The sequence below is a fragment of the mitochondrial genome of Daucus carota (genome assembly GCF_001625215.2).
Source record: "Daucus carota subsp. sativus mitochondrion, complete sequence".
In the NCBI taxonomy this organism is placed as follows: domain Eukaryota; kingdom Viridiplantae; phylum Streptophyta; class Magnoliopsida; order Apiales; family Apiaceae; genus Daucus; species Daucus carota.
In genome coordinates this window covers 50001-66837 of record NC_087060.1, presented here as the reverse complement: position 1 = coordinate 66837, position 16837 = coordinate 50001, and the positions used below count along the sequence as shown (strand labels likewise).

Here is a 16837-nt window from a genome sequence, read left to right as displayed (position 1 = left end):
GGTGTGGAAAGGAAATAGACCCTCCTAAAAAAAGGGGTTATCGGCGAGATTCGCTTTCCTAGTCTTTTTTTACTCTAACCTTAGCCTTTGCTTATCGACGGGTCTTGCATTATATACAACATTCTTTTCTTTTACTCATGCCTTGGAGAAGAGCGTTCTTTGTTTGAGTTTGAGGTCGTTACCTTGCGGGAGCCACCTGGGCGAGACCTTCTCTTCTTTCATATTTCAATATGGTATGCTGGATCACCCGTGAAGTCGACTTCACTTGACCGTGTCTGCTTCAACTTTACCCTAGACTCGTGTCGTGTAGTGTAGCAAGACTAACAAGTGGTCGAGTGGATTTATGAACGAGCAACTATTATAAGCAATACCTTTATATTTTTGGATTCTTTCTCCACGGGCAAATATAGTATACTACACTCTTTCTTGGCTAGTGTAGTAAACTATATTCTAGGTCATTCGGAAGGGCCCCGTAGAGTTTTCTTTTGTGGCGTAACGTTGTGGTTGTTCCCTCGACTGACCGAGAAAAAAAGCGAAAGAGGCATCTTCCATTCATATCGATTTGGGTTTTTCTGCACCATATTTTGATCTGCCGCTTCTTCGATCCGGAATTCCCAGCAAATCCTTGACTCCTCGAATACAATGGGATTTCACACCTGGCGAATCTTTCACTCTACCTCCTCTTATTAAGACCATAGAATGTTCCTGCAAATTATGACCTTCGCCTGGAATGTGAGCAAATATATCATGTCGATTGCTCAACCGTACTTTGGCTATCTTACGTGGAGCTGAATTAGGTTTTTTTGGTGTTCTCGTTGGTACACGCGGGCGTACTCCTTGCTTCTGGGGACATTGATCCGAAGCTCGAGTACGGTCCGTGCGCCGTTTTTCTTCTCTACCATGACGAATCAATTGATTTAATGTAGGCATCGCTCTTTCCTTTGTATTTCCCCCCTATTTTTGCCCTATCACTCGTGGTTACTCCCGATCCGAAGCACCCCTTTTCCATTCATAGAGAGATCCAATCGTCAAAATCAATAAAAAGGCCATCATGGACCAAGATCCAAACGGATCAATCTTGTTGAGAGGTACTGCCCAAGGAAAGGAAAAGGTTACTTCCGGATCAGGGATAATAAATAAAATTGAAACAAGATAAAATCGTATATCAAAACGACTTCTGGCATCACCGAAAGGATCGAAACCACATTCGTAGGCCGACAGTTTGTCTGGATAGGTCGAACTATTGGAAGCAAATAGAAAAGGAACACCGAGTGGGATCAAAGAAACTAGCGGACTGATCACTAAATAGATACAAATAGGTGCAAATTCTGACATCACCACAGCCCACTTGGTTCTATCGCTCCTTGCTCGCGGAGCGGCATACCGGAAAAAAGAAGGATTCAATCCAGCCCGTAGGTTATCCCTACAGCTACCTTGTTGCGAACGAAAGCCAAGCCCCCTTATGGGTCGCGGCGGACTAGGTCGAAGAAGAAGTGCTCGTTCATGTCGTCACCCCAATTAGAAGAATTACGATGGTACGGAACAATGAAGTTACGTAATCCTTTATTAAGTATTAAGGGCGTTGACATTGGCGTCCGGCGACTGATAAGAAGACTCCTGCTGAGCAATTGTAGCAGCTCTGGCACCCATTGACTGCCGCTGTTAGAACACCACAACAGTAACCACCTTTTTAACAGTAACCACCTTTTTGGGGTTAATGCTTTCAATGGTGAATCGAGGAAAAGATTTCCTTTTACGAGAGTGCCTGAAAGGCAGAAAAGTAAGAAAGCCTGCGATGGCTACTGAATAACCTCCTTTGATTTTACGACAAATAAGGCCTTTTACCTTTGTATTCGTTCGCCAAATCTTGTTCAGTTTCATCCAAGCTCGGTTTTTTCTGAATCTTCGTGGAAGAAGAAGAAGCGGTTCACCAGCCACTAGATCTGTGGATCCCACCAATTTATTAAACCTGGCGGCTGCTCGCTCTTTGATCAGCGATTCACCGGCCACTAGATCGATGAAGAATCTCTCCAAAATATGCTTTTTGATCAGTGATTCACCGGCCACTAGATCCAGGGATCCCACCTTATTCTCAAACCTGGTGGTTCGGTTGATTGGCACTCCTGTAGGCTCATCTTGCATACAAATTCTGGGGGTCCCAAGTCCTGCATCCATCAAGAAAATGTCTTCCCTTAAGCGTAAAACTTCAGATTGTAAGGCGTTTCCACTACATAAGAAAAAACTTGAATTAGATCTTGGAAATGATCGACTCAAATAGATGGTCATCATAAGCTATTTATTTTCCTCCTCTTCCTATTGATCAGAAGCATCCGGCAGCGCCATAATATTCCGCTAGCTATAATTGCTATAATACTAATTATAATAATTGAAGACGGTTGACAATATAGGGACTCCAGCGGGGATGGAACGAAACTACCGAATTGACTTACATACCAATCGTGCTTTGGTACGCTCAGCCCCATACGGGGGGCATAATCCATATACCATGAGTGGTATTCTCTATTAAGTAGAAAGTGCAGCTTTCCCGCGAGTAAATCCGCAGAAGTCATGTCCAATTCCCGTTGGAGAGACTGGATATATGCCGGCTGGATTGTACCATTAAAAAATTCATGCCGCTGCACAACCAAAAACTTATTGAACTTCGATAGCGCTGATATCGTATGAGGATCACTTATTTCACCCGGGATCCAAACAGACCCGGAAATGAAATTAGGTGCTCTATAGACCGAAGATAACATAGAATAAGGAACCGGCACCCCTTGCAGAACAATATTTGTATGTGGAACCATGAGTTAGCTTTTCAAATCTCTATATAAAATAGAATGGGCCCTGGGAGCTATCTGCCCCAACAAGCTGGGAGCTATCTGCCCCAAGCTGCGAGCTATAATAGTCATAGCTCCATAAGTATAAAATAGAATGGGCGATGCGAGCTATCTGCCCCAACAAGCTGGGAGCTATCTGCCCCAAGCTGCGAGCTATCTGCCCCTGCCCCAAAGAGTAGGTCGTTCTTGTATATGCTCACTAATTCGTATATCCCCAAGGAACTCTTTCCTCTTTTTTCAAAAAGCCGCTCCACAGTGGTAAAGTTTCATCTTGTGTGTTCGCCGAAGTGACAATAGTCGCGTTGAACCCTCGAATATGTTCGAAGATCTCGAAATGCTCTCCCAGTTCCGGGGATAATTCGCAAAACTCCGTTTCCATCGAGAATTGAATGGAGTTTTCCCGTATTTCGACCGGAGAATCTAACAGAGACATTACTGTGGAGATTCTGAACAAAAAATGAGACATTCCATGCCCTCGGAGAGCGCTTTGTCGTGCTAGGTCTAGGTTACTGACAGACCCCTTATTTGAGCCCAAGAATGGATTGGATCGAAACGACTTTCCTGTCGAAGCCCTTATTTTCTGTATTAATTTTTGACCGCACGGAATCTCCATAGCAAATTTTCCATTTTTTATTATGAAATCAGAAGGTGCCGCCTTTGGTACTACTCTTATTTTACACGATCCAGGAACTTCCATAACGTTGGCGTGATTCGGTTTGAGCAGCAGATCCTGACGTGATACATCTTCGTAATTCAAATGGAGTGGAAACATGAGTTAGCTTTTCAAATCTCTATATAAAATATAATGGGCGCTGGGAGCTATCTGCCCCCAAGAGTAGGTCGTTCTTGTATATGCCCACTAATTCATATATCCCCAAGGAACTCTCAAAAGAAGACAAAAGTTTCTCAGAACCTCCTCAAAATAGATAGTCTCAGATAGACAACCTTTCATACGCAATTCCTCGATGCCAATCTCGCACTTGACACGCAATAAACAGCAGTCTATCTTCACAGAGAAAGAGAAGTATCTTCGGCTCCGTTTCGGCGCACTATTGGAGAGATCTTTGGGCCCGCCGCTTTCTTTTCTTTGGTGATTCCTATCAATTAAATTTGCCATGTTGCACTAAGTTACTTACGGATGTATGCATGCGGTCCGGGAACACTTTGGGGTGAACACCCATCCGAACAAGTAGGGTCAATAGTTCAGCATTTAGGCCGTAACATTTAGCAACAAAAAATCTTTCACCCAAGAAGTGCTCTCCGAACCAAGCTAGATAGTCTCCTATCACTAGGCTCACCAACCAACCTGGACTTTCCATTCTTATTATTCCTACCGGATAGGATATAAAAAACATAAGGCTTGTTTCCAGCCATGAGTTACCCTATGACATAAGCGCTCTTGGGCGGGCTGGGCCATTCCATCAAATCTGTGAGAAGGGGCAAATCTCGTATTTGATGGTCGGCGTGGCGATAGGCTTCGCTTCTACGACTGCCTTCCCGGCCGTTGCAAACACTGAGCGAGAACGGCAAGGGGTGCACAAACAATGTCGTTGCGCGGGGATGCGATTCGCCAAGCTGGGGCAAACAAAGCCGCCCGGCCCTACCGGATTAGGAAAGCGAAGGCCTTTACTTCGAAACTTCGAAAGGAGGCCGGGGAAAGAAAGAGCTATGCTATTCGCCGACCTTTTTTTATAATTTTGTTTGAAGCGGGCCAAATATAAAATGAAATGCAGAAATAGGGGAAGGGTTCTAAACCTTTTTTTGGTTTAAGTAAGGGCCGCTCGCCCTACCGAAGTACCAAATGCCTTACACCTCCCTATTACACGACCTAAAAAAAGGCTTTCAAGTAGCGCCCTTATAATCTAAGCCTTTTTGAAGGGCCAGTAGTTGTACTGCGGGTAGGGCTTTCGTTCTTATCGCTCCGGGTTCCGATCTATATGACCTCCGGGCGGCACAAAGTACACCTCTTCCGTATAAGTAGGTAGTAACCTTTAAGAGTCTGTTCAAGGGGGGAGCCCTCTTATCTATCAATGGAAAGATCTCCATGTGTGGCGTGATAAGGAATCCTATAAAAGATCGATGGAGACTCCCTCCGCGGTCCCACGAAGATCTCTACGTACTTGTCCTGGACTAGACAAGTGAGATCTTCCGGTCTGCGTGCGCGGGAGCAGCTCAAACAAAGAAGAGTCTGGTCCGGTCTGAATTCAGGCACGCCCCGCCCGTCTGTTGCTAGGTCCGGGAATGGCGCCAGGCGAGGGCGCCGCTATGCCCCGCTGCTCCGCCGCGGCCGGCCCCCGGACTATGCAAAAGAATCGAGGCCGGGGGTCTCGTCCACAACGGTTCCCCCCCCCCGCCTTTGGTGATTGACCGAACAAACAAATAGGCCTAGATCTATGCCCCTTAATGAACCGAATGGTCCTTCGACCTTCGTTTGATTCCGACGGCCGGCATAGATCTCATGAGACCTGCCCACTATTACTACGAATACGAAAAAGGCCCTGCCCCCTTTCCTTCGCTACTAGGAGAGTAAGCTACTTCTATTAGCGCCGGACCTTGAGTCGAATTGATCGTGTCATGTGCAACGTCCATCAATGGTGGTTCATTAATGTCCATTGATTTAGACTCCTTCCCCCTTCTCAACTACGAAAAAGATCGAGAGGGGCCCGACCCCAAACCAAAAACGGAAACGGAAGCCTTTTGATTCACCCCCCATTCTATCTGAAAGAAATAAAGCTCGCCCTCGAGCCCTGGGCCGGTCGGCCGGGTCTTTCCCTGTTGCTCTGTTCCCGCCACGAGAAAGACGCACGGAAGAGGTATGCCCAGCGCGCGGAGGATCCGTTGAGGGTTTGTCTCGGTAAGGAACTGTACGACCTTTTCCCCTATTGTATTGAAAAAAAAAGAGGTCAGTGCTACGGCCCCCTATTGTTGGATCCAATATTGACCGGGGGCGCGCCCCGACTTCCATAGGTCCTTGGTTTTACCTCCCGTAGTGGTCCTTGCTTTTAAGAAAGAGGAGCGGGGCCAATTTCTCGTACTTGCTCAGTGTGTCCCCTTTCGTCGAGTGCCCCGCCCGGTTCACTGGGCTGTTGGCCTACCAAGCACTTGCCCGCTGCTCCTGCCGCCCGTTTGGCGGGCGGAGCGCGCGTTATCCTTACTTTTATCTCTGCCGGGGCCCCTCCCATTGCTCTAGCCATAAGCTATGGCAGCTCCAGCTCGCAACCACAGGGGCCCGCCCCGCGAGGCCAGAGTGGGCCCAGCGGTCGGCCTCCATTCGAATTATGTTAGGAGGTCTTTCGCTTTTTCCAGATCTAGAGAGATACTACAAGTCCTCCGTCCCAGATTCCACCGCCGCGGCCATCTGGTTCACCGGTACTGCCAAAAAGTCTCATGCTTGCGTTACTGTTACTGATGGTTTTATTATCTTGCGGACCACGAAGACCCCAGTCGTGCTTCTGGTTTCCATTCCCATCATCAATATGATTGATGATCAATCTCCTCGTGCTCTGCCATAAGAACTTGGAGTCCGTATCATGGTGAAGATAAGGTAACGCTGTGATTCTTGCTCAAAAAAAGACCGAACGCGTTCGAGTTATTGGCTCGTCCGACCCGCGGCAGCATTCATGAGTCGCTCGTTCAACTGTCCCTCGGAGACACGGTCGAGAAGTACCATGCATGGTTGCCCCCCGTCCTTTCTTTCTCTCGGTCTCACCCAGCAAGATACGGCCCCGCCAAAAACGCGAGCGCCCCTGCGCGAGCCTTATTTTATTAGTTTAGTAAAGTAAAGCTTTGGCTCCCTAAAGACTAAAGAAATGAATAAAAAGGGGGACTTCTGCAACGGGCTATGCCATCCAAACCAACTGAGGGAAGTCGCATCCGTCCCATCGCAAGCACCTACAATGTCATGATCGCATTGGTTTACCCTTTTTTCTTTGGTAGTTTAACGGACGGTCGCCCCTCCAACAAGAAAAGGTATAAATATGGAAACTTCTCTGCCATTTGGATCGGAGAATTTATGGAGGAAATCGGGTTTTAAATTCCCAGAAACCGCACGATTATATAGCCAAAGGGAATACGCCGCACCTAAAATCATCCCAAGCGCTGCTAATGTGGCTACTAAGCTATTTCTTTGGAAAGCTCCTACTAAGATGAGAAATTCCCCGATAAAGCTGCTAGTACCAGGTGAACTCATATTGGCCAAAGTGGAAGAGAAGAAAATGGTAGGGAGATTCGGCATGGTGCTCACTGAACCTCCGTAATATCTAACAAGTCGAGTCTTATGTCGGTCATATAGAACACCAACACATAGAAAAAGGGCTGAGGGAACCAGTCCATGACTTGACATCGGTGGAATGCTACCTCCAATTCCCTGTATGTTCGATAGAGCCAAAGATCCCCCCCCGGAGTACGCCGATTACCCCCCGAACCGTACAAGATAGTTACCACCTATCATACGGCTTTCTAACTTCACTTCTTTTTCTGGTCGTTCCGCTCTGTCGATCGATGGTAGTATAAGAGATCTGTAACCCCCCGAAATTTTGTATATAAAGGTTCCTGCTTCCTACCCATAGTTAGCAGGTATCCCCCCCGGTCATACTTTAGTATCACATCGTAGACCCCCACCCCGACTCTATCTTTCTTATCAGTGAACCGGAACATAGTGCATAGGTACTCTTCAACGCAAGCGGGGACGAGACGACGTGACATACTACGATGACGTACAAAAGTGCTGCCCTTCGGCTCGGTAATATGGAACCTCTCAACAACTCCCGTTCCTTTATGGGGTTCTATCGGGATAGGTAGGCCCAAGCCTTTCCCCCCCCATAAGACCCTCTTGATCTTTCTCGAAGGGGAAAGATAAAGAAGAGAAGAAAGGATTCACTTGTTTCTTTCATGTGAACGGCCCTATCTTGTATCGAAAGGTTTTTCGTGCTATACACCACGTTGAGAAAGACCAACCTCCTATGTACCGTACTCTTTTTGTACCTCGAAAGGGAGGTCCTCCTTATGATGCTACGGGCGGCTGTCCGAAGCGCGTGCAAGGGGCAAACTCGGACTCGGATAAGATTGTGCGTGCCAGGCCGCCCTTCGGGTGTCATATTTTGGCCGAGTTTCTCGTACCTACGGCCCCATGTTAGGCGGCCATAATCTTTTTTGACGTTTTACCGCGGTTACGCCAGAAATAAAAGGTTTCACACGAGCTCCCGTTCTGCGGCGTGGTGGCAAGACCTAGGGGTAGGGGGTTGGCTACGGGTGTAGATAGGCTTAAATCTGCAGGGGTCATGCAAATACATAGGCCCCTTCCCTTCTCTTTTGGATGAATGGGGTGGTTTAGAAGGCGCTTTCCGATCTACGGTCCCTCGGAGCTTTGGGTTAGGCAGGTAGTATGGGCCCTCTGACTTCCAGCTATGTGCTGTGCGGCTCCCGCGAAGCGAAAGAAGGGAAGCTCGAAGAGCTTACGGGTGAGCTTACGCTTACTCTCAGCCTCTTTGATTGGTAGGCGGGCGGGCTAGGCCCCCTACTTAAGATTCCATTCATAAGGCGAATTTTATGCTGTCGTGACGCTTTGGTTAGGCCGACTACTATAGGCTACTTCTGGCTTCTATAGTGGCCCTTCTACTTTGATGTAGTTTAAGTTTGTATTGGTACTGAATGAACACATATCAAACAAAGGCGAGCAGTATAAGCCCTCTCCGGCCTGGAAAAAGCAGTGAACTCTATAAGCTAGGGCTTTGTTCACCTTTGGACACGAACACTATTCCGTTCTCAACGGAAACCCGCCTTAGAGATTGAACGTCGACTTATCTTATTGCCGTTCAATCTAAGACAGCGCTGATAGCTTGTAATGAACAGCCCCCCCTTATGAAACCAACCGAAAGCAGCCTTTGGTACTGTACTTAAGTAGTTAGTTAAGGTTTGGAATCCTTTCAACTATGATAGAAAGCCGTTTGCTTGTTGCCAAACCCTTCGCCCTTTTTTATAAAAGTAGGCCGCGACTGTTGTATTTTAGTCGGTCGGGGGAAGCTACCGCTTCTACGACAGCTCCGCTTCCTCGTCTTGCTTCTGGCAAAGCTTATACTTTGCTTGCTTCTCTCGCGCTTGCTTGCGCGAAGTTAGAGTCCTTTTCGCTAGGTCCAAAAGCTTCCGTCAAAGCAAAAGATCTGATCCAACAGAAACCCCGCATCGCATATTGAGCGCAGCTGATATGCAGCTACGGCTAGGCGATCATATCACGCCATAAAAAAGTTCTATATTTATAGAGAGATCCCCTAGATATATAGATAGAATCGATGTTCATGGATAGACAGACATTCCATTTTTTCTTAGTTTTTGGGCTGAAAAAGCTCGTCGATCCAAATGAATCATTCTTCTGGTCTCTCTTCGCTCCCCGCCCCGAAAAACAGCACAGCGCCCATTCGCTTCGCACGCGGGAAGGCAACGAAGTTCAGTTCATGAGACCGCAGCGGAGTGGAGCAGCCGCGACACGAAGTTCCTTACCTTAGCTGGATCTCGCTGGTGCCACCTAAACGGTAGGTAGGCGGCGTATGTGTGACGTTTGGAGTTGTCGTTCGTGCACCTGCCCCCAATGGAAGAATTGGTGATCCGTTCCCCTGCAGATCATGGCCGTACCACTCGGTCCCCGATGGCCGGCGGGGGATTCGGTATAGCAGCTCACGTTCGTTTGCGCTGCGCGTTCCCGCTGGACTGGACACGTGTTAGCTGTAGGAAGTACGGTTCCGAAAGTGACTTCGGTTCGCCAGTTCAGGCTCAACTCTTCGCTTTACGTTAGCGGACCTACAGGTCAGGCCGGGGCTCTGCGCTCTTTCTTTCTGTGTGGGACGATGCCGGGGAGAGAAGGGAATGCGTCGAGGCGGCGAACAAGACAACTCCATTTTTTCTTTTGAGATGAGCCCAGTGCATTGGACCGGTGGATAAGAGAACTGAGCTGGCCCCAAGCTTGGGCGCTCTACGTAGGATGTAGACTCCATCAGATACATATTGATTTCTTTCTGATGGGATGGATCAAGAATAGAAAGTTGTCTCATCAATAGATAGAAATAGGGGATTTCCCCTTATTCTTGATAGATTTCCTCTCTATATCTTTCGATCTATCAAAAAAGATCAGGATATCTATCAATCCATTTTAAAATAGCACGTTCGTCCCGCTTTTCGTTCATTTCCGCCACGCCAACATAGCCGCCTTAATAAGAAGCAGGCGAAGCAGCTAGAAGCGCTCGCTGCACGCCCTTGAATTCTCATTCACGAATGAATTGGGAAAGCCAACATAAAGATTAGATTCTTACTTCGTAGAGCCGGTGCTGCTGTTGCCTGCGCGTAGGGCCGTCCCCCACCCCCGTCCCGGGGCGCTAAGGAGCTTTTGTTTTTGGAACAGACGGCAGTGTTTTGCTGACGCCTCGAATCAAGCTTTTGTTGCGACATGCTATGTTTTCTCCCCCATTGCTAGTAGGTTGATGGGTCGCACGTCCGGCACACATGTTTTGGCCTTGTGTGGCCATAACTCAAAATAGGTGACCTAACGGCCGCCGCCCGACTAAACATACCAATAGTCACCAGATTCATATGAGCTACTGGGGAGTAAGCAATGATCTTCTTAAGATCGATCTGTCTTAAAGTGGTCGAGGAAGTATATATTATAGCAATCGCGCTTGAAGTATAAATGAAAGGAGTGGAACAAAGTGTTGCTTCGGGAAACATGGGTATTGAAAATCTTAAAAACCCGTAGGTTCCCAATTTTAAAGGAATTCCTGCCAAGATGACGGATCCTGCCGTAGGCGCCTCTACATGAGCTTCGGGTGACCAAATATGAACTGGTACCATAGGCACTTTGACGGCGAAAGAGGCGAAAGAAGCAATCCATAGAAAGATTTGGCGCCGCTCACTAAATTCTGTGGTTAATGATATTTGTAAATCGGTGGTTCCTGTTTGGAGAAGAATCAACAGAATAGCTAATAGCATAAAAACAGATCCAAGTAAAGTATAAAGGAAAAACTGATATGCTGCCTTGATCTTTCTTTGTCTCGAACCCCATACCCCTATAATAATGGTAGAGTAAGGGGCGGCCCCAAAGCGGAATTGACCGGTGGTGGTTGGTCGAAGCTCCAGTAGGTAGCCACTCCCTTCTCAGGGAACCGTACGTGAGACTTTCGCATCATACGGCTCCGCCCCGAGCTTCCGTCGTCGGCCTTGTCATTAGACCACTATCTATGCATGTATTTTAAGCCTGGATTATCGAATCCTTTGCTTTGCTTTGCTTCTTGGGTGGTGGCGAACAATGCTGCTTGCGTTGCGGGAGATGCCCGCCCGTAGGGCCCGGCCCGGCTTGCTTCCCGCCCGAAAGAACCGCTCACTAGCTAGCCGGACTAGTGGGGCCCTATCTGGAGACATACTGAAAACCATTCGAACCGAACGCAACACCCGTCTTCCAAATAAAAAAAAAGAAAGATGGAGTGCGGCCTGTAGAGCACATGTAACGCACAGTCGGGTTGCTCAAGCAGCGGATCTCTCTCTCTATCTATAGATAGAGAGAGTGGTTTGAAAGTAATAGCCTTATGTTATGGCCGCCCCCGACTTACGGCCTTTACGCTACTACTACTGTGATGTGAGCGGTTCAAATGGGTTTGATCTTTCCCAATCATTCTGGCCGAAACTTGTACGCAGCACTTGTACGGAGGTGCATGCATAAAGGTTTGGAAGTCTTTTATTATCTGAATCTTAAGGACAGGACCCTACCCTATTCTCGAACCCTCTGCCGAGCTCTACCCTGCCCGCATTTCCTTTAGAAGGGGCCAAAGAAATGCCTCCACCTGCTGCCAACAGTCTTTCTTCGGAATTCTACTGAACGGGTCGATCCTCCCCCCCTTTGTTTTAGCAACTTCTCCTAAGGTCCCCCCTCGCCAAGAGCTCCCCGGCGACGACAGAGGAAGAGGAAGCAACCCGCCTGCTGTGGCGGGGCGGCTTTTTTCTTTCACAATAAGACCTGGACGATTATCCCTACCCTCGGTAGCTTACGAGTTTACGTCCATCCCTGGTCGGGTACAGTTTCCTTTATATTTCTCCCTTGTAGCCGTTACCCGAATTCGCGCAAGTGTGTCCACACCCCCCAAACTTACTTAACGAGGAATCCATTCTCGCGAACAAACACAACCCCTACACACACCTAGGAGCACCCCTTCCTGCATATCCATACAAGACCCGAGTAGGCGGGTCGAGGTCCTACGGGGTACCCACTACTCGGAGTACCCTCCCAAAAGGAAAAAGATGTGTCTGTCAGGTTCGGTTCGTCTTAGTTGGGTTGGGCGGGTTCGACCAGAAATGCTATGCTTACACACAAGACTACCCCTCTTCCCGAAAGCTTCGCGGGGACTACTTTACGACGACGGACGACCGCCCGTAGGGGGTTTACTGCACAAGGCCCCTGCAGAGGAAAAGCTTTATCCCAGCGAATAGAAGATGCTCAGCTCCGCACAACATCGGGATTGGCACGCTTTCGGGAAAAACATAGAATAGTAGAGGATCCAGCATGCGGAACACGGCGATCATTAGAAATTCACGAATTAGAGATGCTGTAATATACTCTTTCCCATAACTTCTCATACCAGACCAGCCCACTGAAATGCAAATAGGGATCAGAAATGTGGTCAATATCACGAAGAATAAAGAGATACCGTCTATACCCAAATAAAAATGAATGTTTTCATAAGGAAGCCATCGAAGGCTTTCCACAAATTGAGATTTGGCCGTAGAAGGATCGAATTGTATCCGAAGAACAGGGGGATACAAAAAAGTAATAAGAGAGGCACACAGACCAATCAATCGTATCGGCCGTATTCTTGAATTTGGAATGAAAAGAGGAGTAATGCTTCCTAGCACGGGACACAGAATAGGACCACTTAGATCAGAATAGCATTCACAGAAATATTCTAACATAGAGTATAATCGAACGTTGAAGAGATTAGCTGACAACAGTCAAAAGATGGGCGCCTAATTCCAAGACAATAGGGGTCTATCCGTGCAAGTAAGCTGAACACCGTGATTGATGAGCGGGTAGGTGGATTAGGTTTCGCGTCGATCTCTTAGAAGATCAATTTTTACTATTATTAGTACTTGCGCAATTCAAGAATTTTCTTTTATATTCAAAGAAAAATTGTTGAATACTTCCCCTTGCTGGGCTCGAGAGAACCAAATATGGCTCTCGGGTCGTAGCCCAGTTCCGTGACAGCCCGCTTTATACTCTCGAGGGTCGGGATCTTTTGATAAGAACCTACCCACCGGGTCTCCAGCAGTTCTTTGATTTTATGAGCTGTACGGTTTTGGGCTGCAAGCTCCTGAATCTCCCCCTTTTTGAAGTGGGGCACCTCGGGCTCCCTATTATTCTCCGCACCCTTTCGTTTGGGTTTTTTGGGGCTAGGCATAAAAGCTTTCGCGGAATAGGAATAGCGAATGCAGGCACAAGAGAAAGGGTAATTTACCTTATGGGGTGAATTCTGACAGCTCTTGCCGGGACGTTTTCTAACTTTAGGAGCACACATTGGCTAATTCCCATCGAGTAGGTCTTTTGTCTAGATCTTCGCTTTATCTTTCTCGCCCATACCACCCTATTTAGATTTAATTAGATTTAAGTGCACCGCTTGCTTTCTTTCAGAACCTCGCCTTTGAGAAGCGGGTTGTCTTTCGTCGGACTTATATATACCCGAGAGTTCGGTTAGAGCTAGCAGCTTATCCTATTGAACTTTTGAGGTTAACCTAACCGGCAACAGAAAGATGCCCTGCCCCTTTAATTGAAAGCGGGAGCCGCAAGCGATGACTTATTCTCCTACGTAAATAGCTTTTGGAAATCTTACCCTTTTCTTTTATGTCCATCCGAAAAATAAATTATTAAAAAGTGTGATTTTAATTAACACCCAACCTTCGACACAGGACAGCAAGATCAAATGCACCTTCGAGTAAGTTATCAGTCAAGTAGGGATCCTCATTCTCTTTATATGAAGTAAAGAGCCCGTGTTGCTCGGCTAGTTAGTTGCCAAACAAGAGGGCAATAGCAAGAGAATAAGAACAGAGCTACCCTTGCTTGATCAGAGATGCACCTTATATCAGGGAAGTCTTTCTCAAGTAGGAAGCAATATTATATTTCCCGTCCGTGTGATAATAGGTGTTAGTCTTCCTATGACTCTGGTTTGGTTACAGGTGCAGGAGCTATTAGAAAGCATTACTCTGAAGAGGATCACTTGCTTACATACGTTATTATGCAGCTGGCCCATTAGTGGGTGAAATTCCTGCTATTGGGAGTTCTGCATTAAAGTAGAAGCTAGCAAAGCAAGTCAGGGAAGCTAATTGCGAATTCACTTTTTCTTTGTTGTTCGGTCGTTCAAAAACTCTTGTTATGGTTTTCCCGCTCCTTAGTTCATCTCCCGGTAGAACAAGGCACCAATGCGGTGGGTTCGACTCCCACAGGAGCGCACATTGCCAATCTAATGGGTACTAAGTTCTTGCTGTCAATTACGGATTCTTTAGCGATGTAAAGCCATCAGGCAAAGAAACGGCTGTCTCGGTATTCGTTCTTGAATCATTGACTGAGAAAGGGCTAGTGATCAAGAAAATAAGACTAGTAGGCCATCTTCCTCTTTCTGAAAGAAAGGTAGTTTACTGGCTCGAGCCTATGTGAGAAGAGGGGAAGGTACGTAGTAACTATACCAGGAAATAACTCGTGAAAAAGGTGGCTTTTTACGCGTATTTTAGAATCAAGGGACTCTACCTAGTGTAAGGACTCGGAAGAGGGAGTTGACTCGCTTGAGTGTTATACGCGCTGGCGGCTAAAAACCGCTGTTTATGACCTTGAATGTATGATGGCTTAACCCCGATAAGAACTCGTGTTCTATGCTTCAGGAAAGGCTTCAAAGCCTGGGTTTCTTACTGGAATAGCCCTCCCGCCCCGTTTCTAGGCTTAGAAAATAGCTGTTTACGCTACCTTTCTGGGCCTAATAGTCTACCCTATACCTACTATACAGTACCCGTGTTTATATGCAACTAGAGTTGCCTCTTTTGCGCGGAGTTGAGGACTCTAACTCCAGACTTTACCGGGCTAGAACTCTCTTTAGTTGCTTCTCTAGTGTTACACGCGTGGGCGGCTTCAAACCGGACTTGAATAGCATCTCGGACTCTACCAGGCCCAAAGCCCTCTGAAACAAATACCAGAGAAAGAAACTCCGGCGCGGGAAGCTAAAGGAATGGAGCGAAAGCCTTAGTTTAAGACCTTTCATCGAATCTAGGGACTCCTGCCCTAGTTAAGCCCCCTTATAAGCCTCAGGAATTGCAATTTACGCTACGTTTCTTGACCAGGAACGAAAGCAACTCGACCAAGGGGAGGGGGAGAGGAGCGTATGCGAAGAGGGAGAGCTATAGAAGATAGAGTTGAAAGCTAGATACGAGGAGAGGTTCCGAAGGAAAGCCTTTTGAACATGCTGGGAATCCCCCTTTGGTGGCAGTTTACACGCGGGCGAAAAACCAATGTTTCGGAGATCTGTGTATGATTTCCCTATACCACGCTCAAACCCCTATTTCTATGCCTCAAGAAAGGCTTCTTTTGAATAGTTTCTGGCTTTCATAGCTAAAGTAACTCGAACCTGGCGAGGAACCCTATTTAGTTGCTTCAGGAATGGCTGTTTACGCTGCGCTTAGGAACCCCCAGCGCGTGATTGCTTATGCCTGGGCATAACTCTCTTTAGTTGCTTCTTTTCGCGCTCTAGAAAGCAAACCAAGATCTAGAAGAGTTTGAAGAGAGAGTTGTAGGAGTACATCATTCTTCCAATGAATTGGAATGGCAACAATACGGGCAAAAACGTTTAAGACCTTCCCATAGACTTCTACGCCTCTTGTTGAGGAATGGGATACTAAGTAACCTGGCCGTACCCAGCTTTCAAATTCTAACACCATTCTCTTTTTTTCTTTGTTGTAGTTCTATCAATAATGAGTGTTGACACTTCGGAATACGAATAAGATTATTGATTTTGCTCCGGACAAATCTTTTCTTGCTGAATCAAACGGCGTATCTAATTCTTTCTTCTTCTTTTCTTTCAGAACCTCCGGCAAGTAATAAAGTGTTATAGAAGCTAGCTAGCAACTCTATATTTATCTACTCTTTCTATAAGACCTACGGTGCATAAGAAAGATCGTATATAAGAAACTACCTATGGATCATCTAGGTCTTTGATTCGTTCTTGCACCCGCTCCCGGGCATCAGAAGTAGTAGAAGAAGTGTTGTTGCCACCAGAGCTCTCATTGCCAGAGCTAGAGCAGCTATCGTTATCAGAAGTAGTCTTGGTGCCAGAGCTAGAGGTAGGCGAAGAAGTGCTATAAGGTGCATCATAAGAAGTCTTTGTATCATAGTTGTTGCCATCATAGCTATCAGAAGAAGTGCTATAAGGTGCATTAGTAGAAGTTGTATCCCGTTCTCTTTGCACACGTTCTGTATCATAGTAGTCCCGCGCAGAGGTAGAAGTTGTATCTGCTGTATCATAGTTGTTGCTAGAGCAGCTATCATTGTCACCAGAGCTAGTTGAAGAATGGTTAGAGCTATCATTGCCAGAGCTAGTTGAAGAATGGTTCTCAGAAGTAGTATTGGGCGAAGAAGTGCTATTCCTGAAAGCGAGTGAGTAGACCTATATACGGTATACGAACGATAGAAGACAAAGAAAAGAAAGAAGTGCTAGCTGGTGTCGCCTTCTCTCTTACTTATCTATTCCCATCCATCTTCCCTGGAAGGAAGCCTAATGGTATGATTTCAGATCATGCTTGGGGCGCTTCCGACTGTCTTAGTGCTTTTGAAGTATCCATTGAAATATCTCTTTCAGTGCCCGGTTTCCACAAAGCATTGCCCTTCGTAGCTGCATTAGGAGACATTAGATAGACTCCGGTGATACACTAAGAGAGTCGGCTAGGTAGTACACAATGAGGATTCCCCGCCTGACATCTAGGAAAGC

At 46.9% G+C, this 16837-nt stretch overlaps 5 protein-coding genes across 5 annotated transcripts; all 5 read right to left on the bottom strand.

Annotated features, from left to right (window-relative positions):
- Positions 1-552: 552 nt before the first annotated feature.
- On the bottom strand, positions 553-930 carry rps12 (ribosomal protein S12). Its single transcript has one exon. It carries the CDS (start codon positions 928-930, stop codon positions 553-555), a length of 378 nt encoding a protein of 125 aa, YP_011069384.1.
- Positions 931-978: 48 nt separating this feature from the next.
- nad3 (NADH dehydrogenase subunit 3) lies at positions 979-1335 on the bottom strand. The gene has a single exon. The coding sequence runs from the start codon at positions 1333-1335 to the stop codon at positions 979-981; it is 357 nt and encodes a 118-aa protein (YP_011069383.1).
- Positions 1336-1662: 327 nt separating this feature from the next.
- On the bottom strand, positions 1663-2289 carry rps1 (ribosomal protein S1). Its single transcript has one exon. The coding sequence runs from the start codon at positions 2287-2289 to the stop codon at positions 1663-1665; it is 627 nt and encodes a 208-aa protein (YP_011069382.1).
- Positions 2290-3042: 753 nt separating this feature from the next.
- Positions 3043-3615, bottom strand: rpl5 (ribosomal protein L5). The gene has a single exon. The coding sequence runs from the start codon at positions 3613-3615 to the stop codon at positions 3043-3045; it is 573 nt and encodes a 190-aa protein (YP_011069381.1).
- A 328-nt stretch (positions 3616-3943) lies between these two features.
- On the bottom strand, positions 3944-12788 carry nad4 (NADH dehydrogenase subunit 4). Its single transcript has 4 exons — positions 12328-12788; positions 10390-10905; positions 6799-7219; positions 3944-4033 (listed from the first exon to the last, which is right to left on the bottom strand). The coding sequence occupies exons 1-4, from the start codon at positions 12786-12788 to the stop codon at positions 3944-3946; spliced, it is 1488 nt and encodes a 495-aa protein (YP_011069380.1).
- Positions 12789-16837: the final 4049 nt, after the last annotated feature.